Source organism: Grammomys surdaster, unplaced genomic scaffold (assembly GCF_004785775.1).
Source record: "Grammomys surdaster isolate TR1022 unplaced genomic scaffold, NIH_TR_1.0 145, whole genome shotgun sequence".
Taxonomy (NCBI): Eukaryota; Metazoa; Chordata; class Mammalia; order Rodentia; family Muridae; genus Grammomys; species Grammomys surdaster.
This window is the reverse complement of record NW_021604603.1, coordinates 169,890-193,565: the sequence shown is the minus strand read 5'-3', so window position 1 is coordinate 193,565 and position 23,676 is coordinate 169,890. Positions and strand designations below refer to the sequence as shown.

At 39.0% G+C, this 23,676-nt stretch overlaps 1 protein-coding gene across 2 annotated transcripts in view; it reads left to right on the top strand.

Moving 5' to 3' along the window:
• LOC114618911 (C4b-binding protein alpha chain-like) overlaps positions 1–23,676 on the top strand; it is a 39,352-nt gene that overhangs the window by 8,567 nt on the left and 7,109 nt on the right. For both annotated transcript variants that reach the window (XM_028764757.1, XM_028764756.1), the window contains 5 exons: positions 5,485–5,570; positions 6,266–6,460; positions 11,473–11,652; positions 14,694–14,882; positions 19,696–19,884. In XM_028764757.1, coding sequence (XP_028620590.1) covers positions 5,485–5,570; positions 6,266–6,460; positions 11,473–11,652; positions 14,694–14,882; positions 19,696–19,884 — 839 coding nt within the window. The remainder of the gene's footprint in view (positions 1–5,484; positions 5,571–6,265; positions 6,461–11,472; positions 11,653–14,693; positions 14,883–19,695; positions 19,885–23,676) is intronic.

The following is a 23,676-nucleotide window of genomic DNA, read 5'->3' as shown; positions in this document are numbered from 1 at the left end:
TCTCTCTCTCTCTCTCTCTCTCTCTCTCTCTCTCTCTCTCTCTCTCTCTCTCTGTATGTGTGTGTGTGTTGGGTGATGGTGAGTGTGGTTGAAAAGAAAGAAGATGTTAGATCCCTTGGAAGTAGAGTTACAAGTGAGTGTAAGCTGGCAGTGGGTGTTGGGAACCATACTCCAGCCCTCTGGAGATGGTCTTACTTTTGGGGGGGGGTTGGTTTTTCGATACAGGGTTTCTCTGTGTAGCCCTGGCTGTCCTGGAACTCACTCTGTAGACCAGGCTAGCCTCGAACTCTCGAACTCAGAAATCTGCCTGCCTCTGCCTCCACAAAAGCTCTGCAGCCCCAAAAGCTCTCCACCTCTCTTTCTTTTTTATTTTATAAACAAAACTGAGCCTCCCTTAGGTCATACTGGCAAGCAATGCACTTCTATCTTAGGTTGGTAAGACTCTGTGCAGAATCTTACCCCTCCTTGACTTGCCAGACTGTTAATCTAATAACTCTGTCTGGGAGTCCATTTTCAGTTTCAAGCCATGTACTTTGGCTGCCAACATGTTGATGTTGTTAAAGACAAGCTTTAACATGATGGGCAGGAATGAAAGTATTCCCAGGACAAAAAGGGCTAGTATGATCAAGCTACATATGCCACTCTTGAAGCTTGACCAAAATAGGAATACTGACCTCAGCCCATGGATAATTTTATCAGCAGTATCTGCCACATGAATGCTCAGCAGAGCAGCATTCTTTAAGTTCATAAGCTCACTATGCAGTTAAAACATCCAGAGAGGTGTTAGAATTGAGCCAAATACACTGCAAGTGTCTTTAAACTTTTTCCTAATTATAATGACTACCACTGTAAATTTTAGAACTAAGATGAATCCAATGGTATTTGGCATGACACTCGAGATGGCTCCTTATTCTTAAACTCTGAACCTCCTCTCAATAATTTTAATAGGACAAAGAGCATCAATCCATTCTTCCAAATGCCTATCTAAATCCTCTTGTATATTCAACACATTAGTAACATTTTTTTGCTAAATGATTAACAAAAGTAGCTGTCTTAACTTCTTGTGTCAAAGCAATTGCAGAGGCAGTGGTGCTAGCAATTAATGAAATTAAAGTTGTTATACCAGCAATAATCAAACCCACTACCCTCTTGTTTCTGCTTAAAGCTTGACTCACTTCTTCTAGTACTTGCAGGCTTTTTTTCAGAATACCAAGGTACTGTGATACTCAGGGCAATAAAACAAAAGCTGGTTGATAGACCTCTGTAATGGACATGCTGGGTTTCAACACACTAACACAATTAGAAAGTATACAATCAATGCAACTTACATTAAATACTGTAGAAGAAAGAAAAGTAATTTTAACTAAAAAAGTAAAGGAGCCTTAATGATGTACTAACACTTGTTTGAAATCCAGATCCTGTCCCAACTTTATCTCTTGCTAACATAACATCCTAGAGAACTGTATCTAACTTTTAAGTATGTCTCTGAAAATGTCCAGAACCAGCCTTCCAAATGAAGACTGTTATTTCCAGTATTGGATTGAGTAGAGCATTGTTCAGTTTCCACATGTATGTGGACTTAAAGACCAGCCTTAGTCCGTGGTGATCTGATAGGATGCATGGGATTATTTCAATTTTCTTGTGTCTGCTGAGGCCTGTTTTGTGACCAATTATATGGTCAATTTTGGAGAAGGTACCGTGACGTGCTGAGAAGGTATATTCTTTTGTTTTTGGATGAAATGTTCTATAGATATCTGCTAAATCCATTTGTTTCATAGCTTCTTTTAGTTTCACTGTGTCTCTATTTAGTTTCTGTTTCCATGATCTGTCCATTGATAAGAGTGGGGTGTTGAAGTCTCCCACTATTATTATGTGAGGTGCAATGTGCACTTCGTGCTTAAGTTTCTTTTATGAATGTGGGTGCCCTTTCATTTGGAGCATAGATGTTCAGAATTGAGATTTCATCTTGGTTGATTTTTCCTTTGACAAGTATGAAGTGTCCTTCCTTATCTTTTTTGATAACTTTTGGTTGAAAGTCCATTTTATTTGATATTAGAATGGCTACTCCAGCTTGTTTCTTGGGACCATTTGCTTCAAAACTTGTTTCCCAGCCTTTTATTCTGAGGTAGTATCTGTCTTTGTAAATGAGGTGCGTTTCCTTTATGCAGCAAAATGTTGGATCCTGTTTACATATCCTGCCCAATAGTCTATGTCTTTTTATTGGGGAATTTAATCCATTGATGTTAAGAGATATTAAGGAAAAGTGATTATTTTTGTTATTAAAGGCGGAGTTGTGTTTGTTTGGCTATCTTCTTTTTGGTTTGTTGGAAGATTACTTTCTTGCTTTTCCTCTTACAACTTTTAATATTCTTTCTTTGTTTTGTTCATTTGGTGTTTTGATTATTATGTGACAGGAGTAATTTCTTTTCAGATCTAGTCTATTTGGAGTTCTGCAGGCTTCTTGTATGTTTATAGGCATCTCTATCTTTAGGTTAAGAAAGTTTTCTTTTATAATTTTGTTGAAGATATTTACTGGTGTTATTCCCTTTACGTTGGAAATCTTTGCTCTCTTCTGTACCTATTACTCTTAGGGTTGGTCTTCTCATTGTGTCCTGGATTTCCTGGATGTTTTGGGTTAGGAGCTTTTTGAATTTTACATTTTCTTTGACAGTTGTGATAATGTTTTCCATGGTATCCTCTGCACCTGAGATTCTCTCTTCTATCTCTTGTATTCTGTTGGTGATGCTTGAATCCATGACTCCTGATCAGTCTCCTGGGTAGTCTCCCTTTGAGATTTCATTATCGTTTCTACTTCCATTTTTATGTCCAGGATGGTTTTGTTGAATTCCTTGACTGGTTTGATTGTGTTTTCTTGTAATTATTTAAAGAATTTTTGTGTTTCCTCTTTAATGGCTTCTACCTGTTTACCTGTGTTTGCCTGTCTTTCTTTGAGGGAGTTATTTATGTACTTCTTAAAGTCCTCTATTATCAATATGAGAAGTGATTTTAAGTCCAAATCTTGCTTTTCCTGTGTCATGGGTATTCAAGATTTGATATGGTAGGAGAACTAGGCTTTGATGATGCCAAGTAACTTCAGTTTATGTTGCTTATATTCTCACACTTGCCTTTTACCATCTGGTTATCTCTAGTTCTACCTTCACTCACTGTCTCTGACTGGAGCCTATTTGTCCTGTTATCTTGGTTGTATCAGAAATCCTCAGAATACAGCTGTCTCTGTGATCCTGTGATCCTAAGATCCTGGGTGTAAGAGATCCTGGGAGTCAGGTTGCTTTTGGGATCCTGAAATTCTGGTGTGACCAAGCTCCTGAGATCCTGTGATCCTATTATCCTATGTTCCTGGGTATGTTAGAACTCCTGGGAGTCCAGCCTTCTCTGGGTTTTGGGGAACTGGGTGCAGAGCTAGTGCCTGAAGACTGCTCATGGCACCAGTGCCGACTGGAAGGATCCCAAGCCACTGGCTGTAAAGGAGTTCCTGGGTCCCTGTGGGTCCCAATTACTCCCTGTTTGGGGAGGAGGGTGTTGCAGCCTCCTCACCTATGATTCTTGGCATTTTAGAGGTCCTGGGAGTCCAGCCTCCTCTGGGGTTTTGGGGATTGGGTGTATAACTGGAGCCCTAGGACTATTGTTTTGATAGGCCTGACCATGCTTTTGTTTGGAAGAATGTGGATTTTTGGAACTTTGGATTTGAAAGTGATGGAATGCTCTAAGTGGGGCTTAATGGGCTATCCTAGTAGGAATAAGGAAGACTTTGTTACTGAGAATGATTTGAACTATGCAGATCTGGCCCAAGAGGTTTTAATGGAGAAGAATTTTAGTATGTGGCCTAGAGACTATTTTTGTGGTATTTTGGTGAAGAATGTGGCTACATTTTGCCCTTGTCTGAAGCTAAGGTAAAGAGGTTTATACTAATTTGTTGACAAAAGAAGTCTCAAAAAACAAAAACAAAACAAAACAAAAAACAACAATAGGAGAGACTTTTTGTCTGATTAAGTCTCCTGAAGAGGATTTTGAACAAGCATAACAAGCTGAGAAAGAAAAACACAAAATATGTGGTTTAAGTATTAAAGGGGCACCAGGAAGTAGAATAGAGCTGAATCCTATATTCTAGGGAGTGGGACTTTGGCGCAAGATCCTACCCAGCTAAATTTGGATCCAGACATGGTGGTACATACCTTTAATCCCAGGAGATAGCCAAGCAGATGTCTGAGTTCAAGTACAGCCTGAGACAGAGCAAGTTCTAGGTGAAGGAAAGCTTAAATCCAGGCATGTTGATACATACCTTTAGTGTATATACCCAGGACACAGGGATGCAGAGCTCTGAGTACAAGGTCGATAGACAGAGCAAGTTCCAGGATAGTCACGCTTAGCCAGTTGGAAGGAGTTGGAAAACAGATAGCTGGTGATAATGTAATAGAACAAGTGGAGGGGGATGTGTTCCAGCCCCAGCAAGCAGCAGAACTCAGCAGCTTCAACTATGTGACTCTGGCTTTTGAGTCAAGAATAGAAGGGACGACTGGGACAATTGATGCTGGTTAGCTGGAGCTAAGAAGTTAGTGGTGGTTAAGAAGACAACAGCATCACTGAGGTGAGATCTTCTGGAAAGTGTTTTCTGAGAGCACAAAGAATCTATGTTCCACATGTAGCCAAGGTTGTACCTCGTGCTGCAACTGAACTTGGTAATGTGTAAGAGTCACCCAAGTTGTACTGATTTTGGAGGTATAAAGGAGTCATGAAGAGGAACTGAGGCTTGGCACTGTGAGAGGCCAGGGAAGACCACTGGTGAAGGTGCAGCCTCAGTAGCAGTTGGTGGCCTAGGACTGAAGGGTTCATGCAAAGAAGTTGAGGTTTGGCACCATGAAGAGAGCCTATAAGAGGCTGGTGAAGTCTAGTTGCAGCAGAAAACCCCAGTGTACTGGAGTTCCCAGTACCATAGGATGTTCACCAAGAACGGCAGCAGCAGCAGTGGGGTGGAGTTAACAGAGCCTAGAGTGCTACAGAGGGCAGAGCTGGAGATGTGATCCAAGCCCTTTAGAAGAGCCCAGAAGATCATGTATGAATTTCAGACATTGAAACAAGAAGTTGAAGGTGGATGTTCGAGATGCCAGAGCCTTGTAATATTTGCTGAGGAAAGCTGCTAACAGGGAGTTAGTTGAAGCAGCCGAGGAGAAAGAAATTTGTTGCAGTCAACAAAGATGAAAAAGGAATTGAAGATTTGGAGACCACTTTGACATCATGCATACATGGAGATATAGAGTTTGAAGTTTGCCCAGCTTGTTTCCTGTCTTGCTTTCAAACATATGTGTCATTACACTCTGCTTTACTTCATCGCCCCTCCCAAAAATCCTCTCTATGACTCCTTAGCTGAGAAAACATCATTTCTTCATTTTGGTGCCTCTCTGCTTAGCCACCTTTATGTAATTTAAAGTGTGAATTCCATTAATACCTTTGGTTTCTCTTGTCTAGATATATCTTAATCGGCTCATCCACTAGCTATTGTGAGATCCAAGGCAAAGGAGTTATCTGGAGTGATCCTCTCCCAGAATGTGTAAGTAAGTAGAGATTTTTCTGACTTGGCTAAACACATAAGTGTCTTAGGGGACAATTCTGTGCATCGTCACTGAAACTTGTACCCTCCATATACATTTGTGTAGGAAGAGCTAAGGTGGGAGGAGTTAGGAGAGGAAGAGGAGGAGTAAGGAGGAGAGGAGGAAAAAGGAAAAGGAGGAACTAGGAGACAGGCGAGGAGAACAAGAGACAGAGAGGAGATGGAGGCAGATGTTCACATGTCTGTAGAAGTCAAAGGTAGTTGGTATATCTAGGTTGGGTATTGAGTTACACTTCTGATTGTATGGGCATCTTGTTACTGATCATTACCAAATATATAAGCCTTTGATTAATCTATAAAAATTAGAGTCTCATTCTCTTACAGGGCCCATATGGATGGTGGGATGGTCTAGGCAATACCCAGCCTTGCAGAGACAGAGTGGGAGATTGAGTCATCTCCCACGCTGACATCTCATGGGTGGCAGGGCAGGTGTTTCTAGTTGGCCATTTCTAACTGCAGCACGAACATGGCCTCTGGCTGAGAAACTTGGCGGCTGGGCTAGGCATAGCTGCTGCAGCTTAGATAGTCGGCCTGAGCCTGAGGTCATTTTAAATACTTACTATAACACATTTACTAGAATTTTATCTTTGTTATGATGCCTATCCCTGAACATTTCCTTCTCTTTTACTAATTTCTCAGTTGTCAAGTGTGGGTCCCCTCCAAGCATCAACAATGGGAACCACAATGGTGGATATGAAGACTTCTACACATATAGCTCTTCAGTCACCTATAGGTGTGATCCCAATTTCTTGCTCATTGGCAATGCCTCCATTACCTGCACTGTGGTGAACAAAACAATAGGTGTTTGGAGCCCAAGCCCTCCTACTTGTGAAAGTAAGTCACAGGGATGTATTGTTTTCAATTGTTTCACTTACATTTTGCTTTTTAAAAAAAGGAAGGTGACTTTATTGTGGGAAGTAGTATAATTTAAAGATAAAAAATTAGTGAGTGTGTAAATGCATCTATTATTTGGCTAAGAGATACTCAATGCATTAAGGCACAAGTAACACCATATCACATTGATTTGGTAAAGTAAGAGTTTCTTCTTATTCATCTATAATCTGTTTTAAGATGTTAGCTACACAGGCATTCTTGGCTGGAAAGCATCTTGGACATGCCAACAGCTTAGAACAGAGTTTAGCATCCAGGTAACATTGGTCTCATGGCATTTCCATATGGAAATATGGTCTTGCAATCTCTTTAGTAGAAGAAAGAAAAAGAAATTCTATCCTTTGTCTGGGAGTGAGCACATTACCACCTTTTATTTAGAACCTGCAATAGTTATGTTGTTTTATATCCTGTTCTTGACCTGAAAGTATTTATTAGACCTAAGAATTTTCTGATAAAGTCTTTGAAGTGTTTTTGCTTGTTCGTTTGCTTGCTTGTTTTACTATAGGACAGGCCATCAGCAAACAGGGACTACTTTGACTTCTTCCTTTACTACTTGTATTCCTTTGTTTCTTATTCTTGTCTTATTGCTCCAGCTAGGGTTTCAAGCACAATATTGTATAAGAGTAGCAAGAGTAGGCACCTCCACTAAACTCACTCCGGAGTTTAGAGGAATTTTGTTTTTTCCTATTTAGTATGATGTTGGCTATAGGCATCATACATAAGCACCAAGAAGACAAGAAATGTTAAAACACACAGAGCTGTCTCTTCAAAGGGAAAGATGTATAATTTATCTTCCAACCAGGAGGCTGGGAATAGATGTAGTTAATAGCCTGGTGAACTCTGCACTATTTGTATGGGTTGGCCACACTGGTTGCCCCAGACCCTTTTCCTGAGCTTGTTTATCTTAGTCAGTCTAGACTACTACCCTCCCCCAGATCTTTATCATGAGTATTGTTACCTTAAGCCTACTTGCTCGGTTAATCTATAAAACTCATCTTTATGGCCGACAGCACTTGAACTTTACAAGAGTTTCAATGTAATCATGTCTTAAGCATTGCTGTGCATATGGGATTTATTTGTCACAAGGAATCTTTTACCCAAATTGTGCTGTGCTTAAATATGCCTAAAATACACTGATTGGAACCAACAGCAGCTACTGAGTCATATTAAACCGAATTTCCTTCTTGCCTTTCCTGGATTGACACTGTGCTGGTCATGATGTTTGCAGAGACCCTGACATATACAGATGTGCTGTTTATAGCCTTTGTAATGTTGAGGTGTGAGCCTCGGATTCCTACTTTTTTTTTCAGGACTTTTATCATTCAGAGATGTAGAGCTTTGTTGAAGGCTTTATCTGTATCATTTAAGATGATCTTGTGATTCATGTACTTAAGCCTATTTATGTGATGAATATTATTACCCTTACCTATTTACCTGTGTTGAAACAAAATTGGATCTTTGGAATGATACCAACTTGGTCATGGCATATAATCATGTTAATGGGTTTTTAAATTTGGTTTATAATTTTTTAAAAAAAATTTCTCTCATATAATACATCCTGACCACAGGATCCCCTCCTATCCCCCTAGCCTCTGCTCCCTACCTCCTTTCTCCCCAAAACTCCTGCCCTCTTTGCCTCCCTTCAGAAAACAGCAGGCATCCCAGGGAGAGCAAGCAAACACTACATAACAAGCTAGAATAAGACCAGGGACATACCATCACATCAAGGCTGGACAAGGCAGCCCAATAGTAGGAAAAGGGACCCACAAGAAGGCAAAGAGTCAGAGACATCCACCACTCCCATTGTTATGGTTCCTATAAGAACACCAGGCTACTCAGCTGTAACACATATGCAGAGGACATAGATCAGCCCTATGGGCTCTCTCTTCTCTGCCAGCCTCCATGAGTTCTAGTCAGTTGAATTTGTGGGCTGTGTCCTTAGGGTGTATCTATAACTACTCTGGTTCCTCTATCCTTCCTCCTTCAGGAAGGAGCTCCACCTAATGTTTGGCTGTGGGACTTTGCATTCACTGGCATCTGTTACTGGATGAAGTCTCTCTGGTCTCTTTGATGACTATTACGCTAGGCTATGATCCCAGCACACTCTACAGGCAGGACAAACTGGAGGTTTGTCCAGTCCAGCTGAACAATCAAGTGGGACCCCCAGACCCTGTGGAGAGGACTGAGATGCATGAGAAAATAAAGAGGCAAAGCAAGTCAAGAAGTTGGATCAAGCTGACAAAGATTTTATTGTTCACACAGGTTATACACTCTAAAAACAGGATATGGGGAGGGACAGGAAGGGAAAGGGGGCTTTGCAGGTGGAGGAAACTAGCTGTAGCTGTGGGGTCTAACTAGGTTATACCTGTTCTCACAAAGCCTTGCCGTTACCAGGGATTCTAAAAACATCTATCTAGCAAGTGAATCCTGGAAGGTAAACAGAAAGAAGAACAGTAGATAGGAGAGCCAAGGGTGAGTGTTTGCCAAGAGTAAGGCCTTGTCATGGCTTCCCACAGAGGTTGAATGTTTTGTTCCTGGGTTGGTGTTCCAATCCCTCCACTTGAGGCCTTGACTCCTTACAAAAGATGGCTGGTTCAGGCTCTGTGTTCCCTGTTACTAGGAATTTTTGCTACGGTTACTCATGTAGATTCTATGGATTTTCCATTGCTCTAGGTTTCCACCTTGCCCCTGAACTGTTCCCCCAATTCCATTTGTTTCTCCCAATATTTTCTCTCTTCCTCTACCTGATCCCTCCTGTTCCTAACCTTACTCGCCTCCAGTCTACCCATGAAATCTATTCTACTTCTACTTCCTAAGGAGATCCTTGTGTCCCCTCTTAAACCTTCCTTATTACTTAGCCTCTCTGGGTCTGTGGACCATATTTATGATTGTCTTTTACTTTACGGCTAATATTCACTTATAAGTCAGTATATATTATATATGTTTGTCTTTATGGGTCTAGGTTATCTCACTCAGGATAAATTTTTCTAGTTCCATTCATTTGCCTGCCAATCTTAGGATGTAATAATTGGTTTTAACAGCTGAATGATATTCCATTGTGTAATTGTACCAAATTTTCTTTGCCCATTCTTCAGCTGAAGCTCTAGACTGTTTCCAGTTTCTAGTTTCCAGTTTCTAGCTATGATGAATAAAGCTGCAATGAACATAGTTGAGTGCATGCCCTTTCAGTAGGATGGAGCATCCATTGGATATATGCCCAGGAGTGGTGTAACTCCGTCTTGTGGTAGATCAATTTTCAGTTTTCTGAGTAACTGCCATATTAAAGCATTTCAGGGAAATTGGTCACCATGTGGGTTCTTGGGATCGAACTCAAGTACTTAGGCTTGGCCAGCAAGTGTCTTTACCCGCTGAGCTGTCGGCTCTTACCCTTTGGCCATTGTTTCTATCTTGACTATGATATACACTGCAGGAGGTTCTTCTCTTGTCATGTCTATTTTGGATTCTAAGTGCCTCTTTTATTTGAAATCTTTCTTTAGATTTGAGAAATTTTCTCCTATAATTCTATTGAGTAGACTCTGTATGCTTTTTGTATTTTTTATACGTCTTTCTTCTGTGCTGCGGACTCTTAATTTTTTTCTCTTGGTCAGTGACGGTTCGTGTTATTTATCAGTTTCACCAAATGTAGAATCACCTGGAAGATGGCCTCCTGGGCATACCTGTAGGAATTATCTTCACTGTGTTAACTGAGGCTGGAAGAATCCTCCACTCATCTTCCTGTATCCACAGTTACTTCTCTGGGCTTTTCCTCACATAGGGACTGCAGCAGGCTACACTAAGGCTTCCTGACCTGGCTGTTTCTTCCCTCAGGACAGTTGCAGGAATAGATTTTCTTTCAAGATTATGCCTACTTTGCTGCTGCCTCTAAAGCCAGATAGTCCTGTGACAAAAGGGACTTTTTTTCACGGCTAGCCCATCTGTCAGAGGAATACCTGTCTCATCAAAACCTACAACTAGATTTGAGAAGATTTTCAGCTTGTTTTGAGAGTTAGAATCCCCAACTTTTTGTGTGGCTTACCTTTGCACGACTTCCACTCCCTTAGTCCACAGAGAACTGAGTAGTGGAGGCTATGTTAGGCTTGCTTCTCTGTGTCAAGGGTCTTTTTTTCCTCTGCTGCTCTTTTCTGGCATCCTTTGCAATTAATTTAATATATATATATTTCTGACTTGTTCACTTATCCAGAGGCATTCCCCTAGTCTTCCATGTTCAATAATATTCTCATTACTATGTATCTGTTAATTTGCCAAGAAATTTTTTTTGTTTGTTTTTTTTGTGGTACTTAGGGTCTCATGCACACTTGATAGGTACCCTTCCACTAAGTTATATGCCCAGATCTCAGCTAATCTGTGATAATGTATATGATGTATATATATATATATATATATATATATATATATATATGATTGTGTGTGCATATGTCTGTATTTATGGTATGTGTGTATGTGTGTGTGTGCATGTATCTCTGTATTTGTATGTGTATGTCTGTATTTATTGTGTGTGTGTATGTGTGTATTATGTCTATATTTATGGTGTGTATACAAGTGCATGAGTACCATCGTTTGTATGTGAAGGTCAGAGGACAACCTCAGAGGTTGCTCCTGACCTTTTTCTATTTTGAGGCAGCTCCCCCTCCTCCTGCCCTGAGACATGGTCTCATTATGTAGTCCTAGCTTTTCAAAGACTGGAATTAAAGATACACTCCTCCATGTCTGGCTTTGCTTCTGTGATACATACACCAAGATAACTGCCCTTCTAGCTTTAGGGGGAGTCTCTTATCATAGGGTCATTGGAGTCACAAATGCATGCTACCATGCCTGATTTTTATGTGGGTTCTGGGGATTAGAACTTATGTCTGTGTGTGGACTTTACCCTCTGAGCCACTGCCCCATATGCTTCATCTTTTAAAACATACTTATCTTTTCTCATAATTCTGTAGGAATCATCTGTCCTCAGCCAAACATTCCACATGGAATGATTGTTTCTGGATTTAAACCTACATATAAATATAAAGACTCTGTTAGATTCAACTGCCTGAAAGGGTCTGTCCTCAGAAGCAGCAGTGTAATCCATTGTGAAGCTGATGGCAACTGGAGTTCCTACCCGATTTGTGAGCTCAGTAAGTGTGAACCATGAGGAGTTTCACAGTTGGCATCTAAAGATACTCAGATATATCTGTGTGGACATACTTGCATGTCTTTATTTGGAATCACAAAAATTTAAATTTGGATTAATAATTTTATCTTATCTTCTTGATGGAAAGAGAATGATTTCAGTACTCTTCGCAAGGTCATCTGCCACCTGTGGTCATTCACACTCTAGTCCTAAGGAGAAGCACTGATACTGTCGATGCAGAAGATTGATATTCACATTTTATTAATTTTTGGCAGTTTATTGGTAATTGTCTAACAAAATGATTTTGAAAGATGGATAGTAAAATGTCCCTTTCTAAGATTTGTATAAAAGTATTATGTGGACTAGATACTCTAAAATGATTAACTTGTGATAGAAGTTATAATATCAAGTTGGAACTAGTCTTCTTTCATAAAAAGAATTGAGGCAATAAGTCAATTGTGGGCAGCATTATTGACGTAATTTGGCAGATGAGGAAACATTGTCAGAACCTGAGTGACTTGTCAAGGCCAAACACAAATTTCTAAGGGCAGGAGGCCTAGGACACCTCTTATTATTGTACCTGTGAGACATTATGAGCCTTTATCTTCGGGGCTTCTATAACAGTTGGATAAGTAAGTAACAGGGCAGTCTCTATCCTGGACTGACATCTATTAAGCTGACTAAAACTAGTAAAGAAACCATTCACTGTGTCTTAGAGAATAATCAAAAGAGTTACAACAAATTGAGAAGCATTTGTTCAGGGAGTCCATGGAGACTTGATAGAAATATTGAAAGGCCATTGAACTGAACTAGCAACAACACTAACCCGATGGGAACTGTTTCTATGGACTCAGAAATGGCAGTACTCATTGCTGTTGGGTAAAAGATGTGCTTGGGATGGTCTGTTTTTGAATATTGTGAATTTTCTTAAATTGCATGCTGTGAAAAGCTTAATTTAAGCAGATGTCAGTAACCAGATGTCTGGTCTGTTACTTCATCCAGCTTCTGTTACACAGCACAGAGAATCCAGGGGAGGCAACTGTAGCAATTGCATTTTTCTGTTTCTGAACAGTTGCATCTTGGGAAAAAATGTTCTAGTAGGCTGGTCAGTGAATGGTCACCTCCATTTCCCTATTTTATAGACTTGAAAACCTCAAATATTGATGAATTTGATTGTTTTGACTCTGCTGTAGAATATGTATATTTGGTGCTGGGTACAGTTGGATGCAGGATTACTCGTTGGTACACCCCCTTTCCCTTTTCACAGCTCCTACACTACAGGAAGGGGTCTACTGAATGAAGTGATTTATTCTTTCCAGTTCCTGTTTATGGCAAAATATAACCATATTAAGCTAATTAAGCCAATCCCAAAAAGACAAACATCACACATTTTCTCTCATTTATGGTTTTTAAACTACATATGAGTACATAGAATTTAATATGAGTATATTCTATAAAGGTAGAAGCAAAATAGAGTGATATATATTTTAGGGTCCAGCTGTGGTTCCGCATCCTCCACTTTCTCCTTCTCAGGGTATCCAGACACAGCTGCATACTAGGCTGGAAGGGTGAAGCTGAGTCTAGAATGGGTAGAGTTCTACAGGATCTTAGTCCAGCTGGAAGAGAATGCTGGGGGTGAGAGGGTTGGAGGAGGCGGGAGTGGGGGGGGGGGGAGAAGGCCTTCTCCAAGGATCTTAGTGTTACACCTCTTTTAGGCAATGGCCTGATGGTCTTCACTAAAACAGCTCTCTGAGACAATCTTAGCTTGTGTACATACCTTTATTTGGATTAGATTTGAATGCATATACTTTATTCGGGGTGAACCAGGGGTATATGTGGACTTTGGAGAGTAGGAAGGAGTTTTCAGGGTAAATGAAAATCATTGGCTTGAGTTTTGGAGTTCTGTGAATGCCTTGTTTGCATGGAGAGGCATTCTAGGAATCTCAGGTGCTTTATAGATAGGTTCTTATTGGGAGAAAGGAAGCTGAAGCTGTAATCTCACCAAAGCTACATGATGTTCCACAGAGGAAACGAAATTATTATTGCCATTTTTCAGTTTCTCTGAAGTCCGAGCATGTGGTTAATGTTTGATTCTGCCAGAGAGAAATGAAAACAGATATCCACACAGAAGATTTTTACATGAAAGTTCAGAGCAGCCTTGTTCATGATAGCCAACAACACGAATACCCATCCATAGGACAACAGTGATAAACCAGTGTAGCTGTACAATGGAATATCATACACAATAAAAATGAAGTACTGACAAATGCTCAGTATGGATTAACCATAAAGTATGGTATTTAATATAGAAAGCCAGCCACAAAAGGAAAGAAAAAATATTGTGTGCTTCCATTTATTTAAAAAGCTCAATATAGGAATAATACTTAAAAAACAACAATAACAACTGGGGTTTCTTTATGAGATGATACAGACATCTTGACATTGGGTAGGCTAGAAAGCTGCACAACTCTATGATTATTTAAAGACAGTTAATCTGTACTTTCTGAAGGATTTTGCTCTATGCCTCATGGCAAATGTTTGGAGATACAATGTAATGTGTAATGAACATCAACTGTGTAGAGGTGTATATTACATGTGAGGTAGCAGTACCAGGTCAGGAAAGAAGACAGGGTTCAAAGCCCAGTCCTGTTCAGTGCTTTGATTGTTCTAGTTCTAAGCTTTTCTGGATTAGGGAAATGGCTTTTGTTCCATTTCCATAGTCAAGAAAACAAACACAGTTTTTGTTGTTTATGAACGTTTTCCTGCCATGTTCATTTAACAATCAATTTAGAAGCCAGACTGTCTAAAGTACCATGGAGAGAAGAATTGCGGTGGAGTGCAGTTGGCACAGTAAACAGAAAATATTTGGTAGTGCCACGGTTATAACCTGTCAGGTGCCAGGCTAAACTTGGCAGAGCCCTTATATGTTTTCTGGTGTAGATAATATGTGAGCTACAGAACTCTAGTTCCTGTTGGCACCCTTTAGTAAGACATGTTCTATGTTAACAATGTCATTTTTTTAACTTTTTCTTGTTTCATGAACAGATAGGTGCATTAATATCCCAGACATTCCAAATGCTCACTGGGTAAACTATCACAAGCCAAGAAAGGAAGAGGCATATCCGGTTGGGACTGTGTTCCACTATCGCTGTCATAATGGCTATGAACCTAAAGGGGTCATGACTGTGACTTGTCAGAAGGATTTCAGCTGGAGCCTGTTTAAAGGATGTAAGGGTGAGTTTGGGTTTTCAAAATGGGTGTGCATATTAAATGTCTAAGTGACTGGACCATGTACCTCAAATGAATATAGTTTTATCACATAAAATAAAAATCAAATACACTAACTATTTTAACTAAAGAATGAATTATTTAGTACTAAAAGTAATCATAAAGTTTCAGGTGCCAAGATTGTAAATCTTTCTGTAGGTTACATTAGAATCAAACAAAAACAGATAGAGAAGCCAGACAGCATGCAGATTTAAGTTGCAAATTCACTGCTGGTGGATCTGAGGTGGAACACACAGCTCAAATCTTGTCAGAGTGAGACTCTACAGTCCTTCCTTCTTCATGTGAACTTTGGGGGTTCTGGCAGGAGGAAAAAATCCATGAGACTATTATGAATTCAGCCAGTTGCAAATTGGCATGTGTTTTATAGTTCTTGAACAACAGGTAGGTTGACACCTAACGGAGTTACTTCTGGCCTAGAATTCTTCCTTCAGTAGTATAGAAAGAGAAGCTCATCAGCCAGATAATTACTCTTTTACGACCTCAGTGAAATTTCTAAGAAAGAAAAATTGTTCCTTTTTTTTAAAATCTAGCATAAGCTTGCCATTTTAGCAGTAAAAACAAACTCTAATTACAGGGAATTTTTATGCTATGGATCAGATTTGAAAAATGTATGAGTGAATACAAACAATATATGAAGCTGTTCCCACTGACCTGTCAGTGGGTTGCCCCATTTCAGGGCTTGAGGACAAGGTAGAGGAATTGAATCATTCACAGGTAATTAAAACAATGACTACCACCAACGAAGGGAACATGCAGGAACTCTGGAATTACTATACAAAGAACAAACATACAAACAAAGTCTAGAAGAAGAAAAGAAACACAGATCAAAGGCACTAGTAAACTATCTTTATTGACAATAGTTTCAGCAAAATCATAGGAAAAAAATCTTCAAATGTAAGAAGTGCCTATTAAAGTGGAAGGAGCATAGAGAACACAAAATAGACTGGACCAGAAAATAAACTCCCTTGATATTTTAGAGTGAAAGAAACTAACTGTATGGAACAAAGAAAGGGTATTGTAAATTGCAAGAAAGAAATGTTAACTCATTTATAAATACAGACCCATCAGAATAACAGCTGATTTTTTCCAATGGAGATTTTAAAATGCAAAATGGATTAGACTGATGTTCTACAAGTTTAGAAATATCACATATGCTAACTCACACTATTATGCCTAGCAAAAGTATCAGTCATAATCAAAGGAGAAATAAAAATGTCACATGGTAAAAACACATTACTGTGATTTATGGCCATGATGCTGCATCTACAGTGAATATTGAAATGAATAATTTAGTCTCAAGAGAAGGATAAACACACCAAGAGGTCACAGGGGTAAATAAGTTAGAATGGTTAAATCTAGAGAGGTCTAATAAAACACCACCATAAACAAATGAGAAGAAAATTAAAACACTGGTCAGTAATGACTCTCAATATTATTGATCTCAATTCTTCAATAAAGACACAGACTAACAGATTGAGTTAGAAAACAGAATTTATCTTTTTTTCTGCTTCCAAGAAACACACCCCACTCTCAATGATAGATACCAACTTAGGGTAAAAAGATGGGAAAGATACTCAAGAAAATTGAACTAGAAAACAAGCAGGCTTAGGTATTTTGCTATCTGACAAAATATACTTCTAACAAAGATTAGTCAGAAGAAATAGAGGGTCATGTCATACTCATGAAAGAAATATTTGCTAAGAGATTATTATATTTCTGAGCATATATGTACCAAATTTAGATACAACTAGCATCATAAAAGAAATACTATTAGACCTAAAACAGTAGATTAACCAAAAACAGTCATAGTGGATTATTTCCTGCCTCACTCTCATCAATAGACAGATCAACCACACAAAAACTAAGCAGAGACACATTGGACTTAAATGACACAAATAAAACAGATCTGACAGGCATCTACAGTATACACTAAAGATAACATATGCTTCTTAACCAGCCATAGAGCTTGTTTAAATATTAGGAGACAAAGTCTCAACAAATATAAGAACATTAAAATAACATTCTACATTCCTTTGGGCAACAATAGAGTAAACATGGATGTCCATAGGAATAGAACCTACACACTACTGAATGACAGGTGGGTCAATGAAGAAATCAAGAAGAAACTTAAAAATTCCTATAATGGAATAAAACTTAAACCAAAGTATGTCAAAATCTGTGTAACACAATGAAGGAAATTAGAAGAGGGTAATTTATAGCATTAAATGCATACATAAGGTTTTTAGACCTGTCAAGTTAATGACTAATACACCTAAAACTCTTGGAAAAAAATAGATAAAAACACAGAAAATAGTGGAATGAAAAAGATAGTACTAAAGTCAAAATAAGAAAAATACAACAAACAAATAATACAAAGACTTGAACTGAAAAGCTGGTTCTTTGATGATATTTCCAAGATTGACAAACATGTAGCCAAATCAATGAAAGGAAAGAGAATAAAGACCCAAATTAACAACATTAAGGATGAAAAGGAAACATTATAGCAAACACTTAGGAAATCCAAAGGATCATAAAAAATGTATTTTTCAAACCTATATTCCACTCAATAGGTAATGGGTGAGATTTCTATGTGCATGTGATCAACCAGAGTTGAATGAATGTGAAGTAAACAGTTTTAAAATATCCAAAACACCAACAACATAAGAGCAACAAGTAAAAGACTCCCTGTAGAAACTCCACAGAAAGACCAACAGAATCAGCTAATCTGGACCCTTGGGGCTCTCAGAGTCTAAACCACCAACAAAGAACATACACAGGCTGTACTGCACATATGTGGCAGATGTGCAGCTTGGTCTTCATGTGGGTCCCAAATAGCTGCAACAGGGGCTATCTCAAAAGCTGTTGCCTGTATGAGGGATATGTTCTTCTAGCTGGGCTACCTTGTCTTGTCAGTAGGAGAAGAAGTGCCAGGGTAGGGGCATATCCAGAGGCGAGCCCCACCTGCTTAGAGGAGAAGGGGAGGGGATTGGGGGAAGGACTGTGGGGGAGGTAACTGGGAGAGGGGCTGTGAGTGGGATGTAAAGTGAATAAGTAAAAAAAAAATCAAATTTAATAATAATAATAATAATAATAATAATAATGCTCCCAATTAAAAAAAAAATCTCAGGGCCAGATAGATTCATCATGGAATTTGTTCTAACAGATCTTCAAATAATAAGTAATAACAATACTCTTTAAGTTTTTAATGTAAAATAGAAAAAGAAAGAACTCTTCTTTTTCCTACTAAGCCTGTATTACCCTGATACTAGAAACAGATAAAAGCCCAACTAAAAAAGTAAAATTATAGGTCAATGATGAACATAGGTGCGAAATTTTTCAGTAAAATAATTATAAACTGAATTAAAGATCACATCAAATAGATAGTCCACCGTGATCAAGTCTGCACCATCCCAGAGGTGCATAGATAAATGGCTCAAAATATGTAAAAATAAACACAATTCACCAATAAACAGACTCAAGGACAGAAACCATGGGAACATCTCAGTAGGTATAGAAAAGGATTTTGACAAAGGCAACATTTCTTTATAATAAAAGCCCCAAAGAAACTGGAGATACACAGACATACCTTAATATAATAAAGGCAATATATAAGATACCTACAGTCCACACAGTGCTAAATGGAGGAGAGCTCAAATTATTTCCACTAAAATATAGAAGAACAGCCTTCTCTGTGTGTCCATGTATATTCAATATAGCACTTGCACTCCTAGCTATGGGTATGACCAATTGTTGGTCTTAGTGTTAAATGGGATGGAAGGGGTGGGAGGGCAGAATAGAGGAAAAAGTATGGGGAGACATAACACCAAAGATTTTTTAAAAGCCGTCTGGAAACCCTCTACTTTTTAAGCTTCCCAAACATATAAATATACACATATATAAAGAGTTTAAGATGAATTATCCTATTATGGGCATGGATGGGCAGCTCTCTCAGGCATCATAGGCTATCAAAAAAAGCTCAGTACCAGGTACGGGTTACTTCCTTAATAGACCATTGGTCAGTAGGGGCAAATGGAAGGTTATTGCCATCACTCATACTTGAGTCATAGAACATGGAGAAGGCAAGTTTGTATCAATCTAGATGCTTGCAAGGTGATATGCACACTATGTAGGAGGAGGGGAATAATCATTAGCCTTATCCAGCTGTGAACTGTTGCAAGCTACTTGCTAATTACTGGTCTAGCAAGGTTTGCCCACTGGTGGAATAAAGGCATAAATGTTATGGGAGTAGCCAACCACTTTCTCTTTGTATTTAGAGACACGACACAGAGCTGTTAGCAACCGATGGCTGCCTGGGAATAGAGAGTCAGATTTTTGTTGTCATGTTCAGGGATGCAGCCTCTGATAAGCTACCCATGCTTCAGGAGATGGCCCTACACCTGTGCAGATACTGAATGCATTAAGTGCACTCGGCGTGTTGAGAAAAGGAAACATGAAATTGAGAGGGAATAGGGGATAAGAAAGAGTGTGTAGAGAGGATTGGATTTGATTTAATTAAAACGCATTATATGCATGCTTGAAATTCTCAAACAATAAAGATGTGCTTACTAGAAGAAAGTGACTGGATTTGAGGGTTTTCTTTTTCTTTTTTAGAAATTTTATATAAGGTACAGACTGAGTGTTTGGGTTTTCTTTTCTGCTGCTTTTCTTTTTTTTTTTTTTGGTGCAGAAATTGAATCATTAACTATAAGAACATCTTCATGATGATATTGTTGACCCTTTAATTCTCTTTTTCCTCTAGAGTTATGTTGTCCAGTACCAGACCCAAAGAGTGTTACAGTCATCGAGCATACAAAAGCGCATCCTGAGAATGACTGTACTTACTTCTATGATGACAAAGTATCATATGTATGCGATGGTAGTAAAACCTTTTCAGCTACTTGCAAATCAGATGGCACATGGCAACCTCAAACACCATCCTGTTACCCGGGTAAGAACTTATACAACTATTTTTGCGGGGGGAGTTTCTTTTTTATTTTTAAATTTTATTTTTATTTTATGTACATTGGTGTTTTATCTTCATGTATGTCTGTGTTAAGGTCGTATTTCCTGGAACTAGAATTCTCTTACAGACAGTTGTGAACTGCCATATGGGTACTGGGGATTGAACCCAGGTCCCCTGGAAGAGCAGCCAGTGTTCTTAACCACTAAGCCATCTCTCCAGCCCCAGAGTTTCTTTATATTAATAGTGTGGAGATTATTAAAAGAAATTGTATTGAGACCAGTGCAAGGAAAATTTAAGTACAAGGCCACCTTCGGGTAACATAGTAGTGAGGCTGGGATACTTAGGAAGTCCTGTGTATCTTTTCGTTGAATTGTTCCCGTTCACTAAACTGCAGGGATAGCTATTCCCCTTCATATTGTTGTTTCTACTTGCTTGATAGATCTTCTTCAGTTTTTGTGTTTGTTTGCTTTTCAAGACAGGGTTTCTGTTTAGCCCTGGGTATCCTGGAATTTGCTTTGTAGAACAGGCTGGCCTTGAACTCACAGAGATCCACCTGTTTCTGCCTCCTGAGTGGTGACATTAAAAGAGAGCACCACCATGCCTGGAGATGGATTTCTCTTAGAACTTTGACTCTCAGTCAGTAACTGTAACTTGGAAAGCACAGAAAGTTGCATTTAGTTTGCAGAATCAGTCGGCTAGTGTCTGTTTTTCTGTTGATGATTTGAGAACATTTACGCATAAGGCTACTATTAAGAGACAGTTACCAATTCTTGCGATTTTGTTTGTTGTTTTCTGCTTGCTTGAGTTGTTTGCTCTGTGCTTTATCCTCTAATTAGTTTTAGGGGTTTGGTCATCCTGTTGGACATGATAGAATACTTCCTAGCTTTATTTTGTTCAGATACTTGGCTCATGGTATTTACTACTTTCTGTGCTCTCATCATTGAAAACGTCTTGGTTCTCTATATAGTGTCCCTTTAAGTGTCTCCTGCAATACTAGCTTGGTGGTAGTGACTGCCTTGATTTGTGCTTTAGCTGAAGTATCCTTGTATCTCTGTGAGTTTCAAAACTGTTATGCTTAGTTTTAGTTGTCAGACAAATCACCTAAGAAGAGACTGTCAGAGAGGGATTAACTAAATTAGGCAGATGGTTGGTGTATATGTCAGGGTGAGGAGGACTATTTTGATCATGTTGAGGTGGGAAGACCTATCTTGTGTATGGGTGGTACCATTTTCACTGGCCCGATGAGCTGAGTATGCATATGTACGTTCATTCTCCTCTGCTTCCTGACCATGGCTGTAATGTGACTAGTGGCTTCAAGTTCCTGCTACTTTACTTTTCCACAATAATGAATCTGGAACTGTGAGTGAATGTAATTGAACCCTTGTTTTTAACACAGCAGTAAAAGAAGCAACCCAAACAATGGCTTTGCTGGTAATAGGAGTTGTGGCTATTGGGCACTTATTTCAGGGATTGAAATGGAACATTCCATAGTTTCCTGGCTTTTAGACTTGATGAGAAAAAAAAAACAATACAAAAACAAAAACAAAAAAAAAACCCTGATGTTTTTCTGATGTTTCTTCTTCTGTAGATATACCAGTATTTTTACCTTCCAGCTTTTAATATTGTTTCTTTGGTTTGTGTATTCCATATCGTGAGTATAGTATGTCACAGAAAGGGCCTTATATTTGAATCTCTATTTCTTTAAGTGCCTCTTGTGTTTTAATGTTTATTTCTACTCTGTAGATCTGGGAACTCTTCTGCTTTAACTCCATTCAGTAGTCTTTGTAGGCCTTTAGTGTCTGTCTTAGTTCTTTCTCCTAGCCCATGATTCTTGGGTTTGTTCCCTTGCTCACGTCCCAGAGTTCTCAGCTGCTGTTGTCACAGTCATTTCCTTTTCTTCTCACCAATGTTTATATGTGATAGTCCATCAACCTTGTCCTATCCTCCTGATGGTCTTTTATCTACTTGTTAAGTAGGAGTTGGCAATGCTTTCACCGTGTCTTTTCTTTGATTCATTATTTCTTTTGTATTTATGTCTTTCAAAATCTCAGTTTATTTACTGAATATATTTCCATGTTGCTGACTTTTGATACTGTTGTTTTCCCCACCCATTCTGTCGGCTTTTCCCTTCTACTTTGCTGACTTTCATCTCAAGTTCTGGGTTGCATGCATATACTTATATTCTATTATTGGTTCATTGATCATTTTCCAATAAACTTCCAAAATCTTCATCTATATTTTACCTATGTTTGTGTCTTTGAGCTCAGTAGTTGAGGAGGCACACATTTTTTTTTAAACTATAGAGGAGTCATTTTTTTCCTGGATTGTCATGTTTCCTGTGTTTCTGAACTGTTATTTGTGACTCTGTTGTCATAGATCTCTCCTGGAGTTGGAGATGGAAGATCTTTCTTTAAGCAGCCTATTCCTGATTGCTCAGTCCTCAGAACTACTTAAGATTGAAAGTATCTGGTTTGGAGCAATGTTTGTTTCCCTTTCCTCCAGGAGGTGGGATCACTGACAGGGTCTAGGAACCAAATTGACACAGACTGATTGAAAGGTGGTACCACATTTTTCATGAGTTTTTCATACATACATGGAAACCATTATAAGAGTCCAAAAATATGCAGAAATGACCAAAGCAGAAAACTTTATATAGTTTGCTAAAGAACAAATGTGAAGAACTGAGAGCAAAATATTTCGAGTAGGGATAGTAAATATGAAGAAAGTATATGTTGCCTGAGCTCTAAGATAGAGGTCTTCCTTTGAAGGTCCCAGAAAATTAGACCCAGCTGCTCATGTCAGAGGTTAAGTGGGAAAATAAGGGTGGAAAAGTAGGTAAATAATTGATATGACCATGTTGGCAAGATAGAGGAGATCAAGCATCTCAGCCCTTCTTTGATGTTTAGGTTTAAGTAGAAAAAGGACAGATGCATTGTGGGTAGGTTGATCACTACCACTATTTTACTTGTAGTTTTGCAAAGTTGCTCCCAAGAAGTGTGTTAAGGGATCAGTCAGGTTCCCAGTGGTTTCTCCTATTTAGAGAGGAAGCCGGAGTTGCTGACCTGGAGTGCTTGTCCTCAAGCAGAAAGGTGATCTCATCATGGGGTGGTCTATCTGAGAGACTTCATTTTTCCTTAAAGGTGATTTTAGATTTAGAAAAATTACAAGAGACTTCTAGACACTGCTCTAGGTTCTAGAACAAGACTTAAAAGCAAACTACCCCAGTTTCTATTAGCAGTTTCAGTTTTTAAGGGGAATGAAATAGGTTAGGTAAATTTAGGGCTACTAACCCCTTCCTACTCCTCCCTGTATGTATGTAAAGACATCTGCCTTGGGAGTCAGTCTTCACATTCTACCCTCTTTGAGACAGTTTCTTATTTTGGGCTGCATAGATTAAGCTAGCTAGCTCAAAAGATTTCAGGCATTCTCTTGCCTCTGCCTCCATCCTTCCATAGGACTACTAGGAGTATAGAGATGTACATTATACTGTGCCTAGTTTTATATACATTCTGGGAATCAAACTCACATCTTCTGATTTATATGACAAGTGCTTTACCCCTAAGCCATCTCCCTCAGCCCTGTATCACCAGATCTTAGACACTTCTCATATAATTAACATTTTAACAGTTGCTATGACAAGTTCCTAAGAGTATACAGCCTTGAATGGTGCTGGAGACATAGCTGAGAGCTATGTCGTGATCCATTGGCAGATAGAGAGATTGAGAGAGAGAGAGAGAGAGAGAGAGAGAGAGAGAGAGAGAGAGAGAGAGAGAGAGA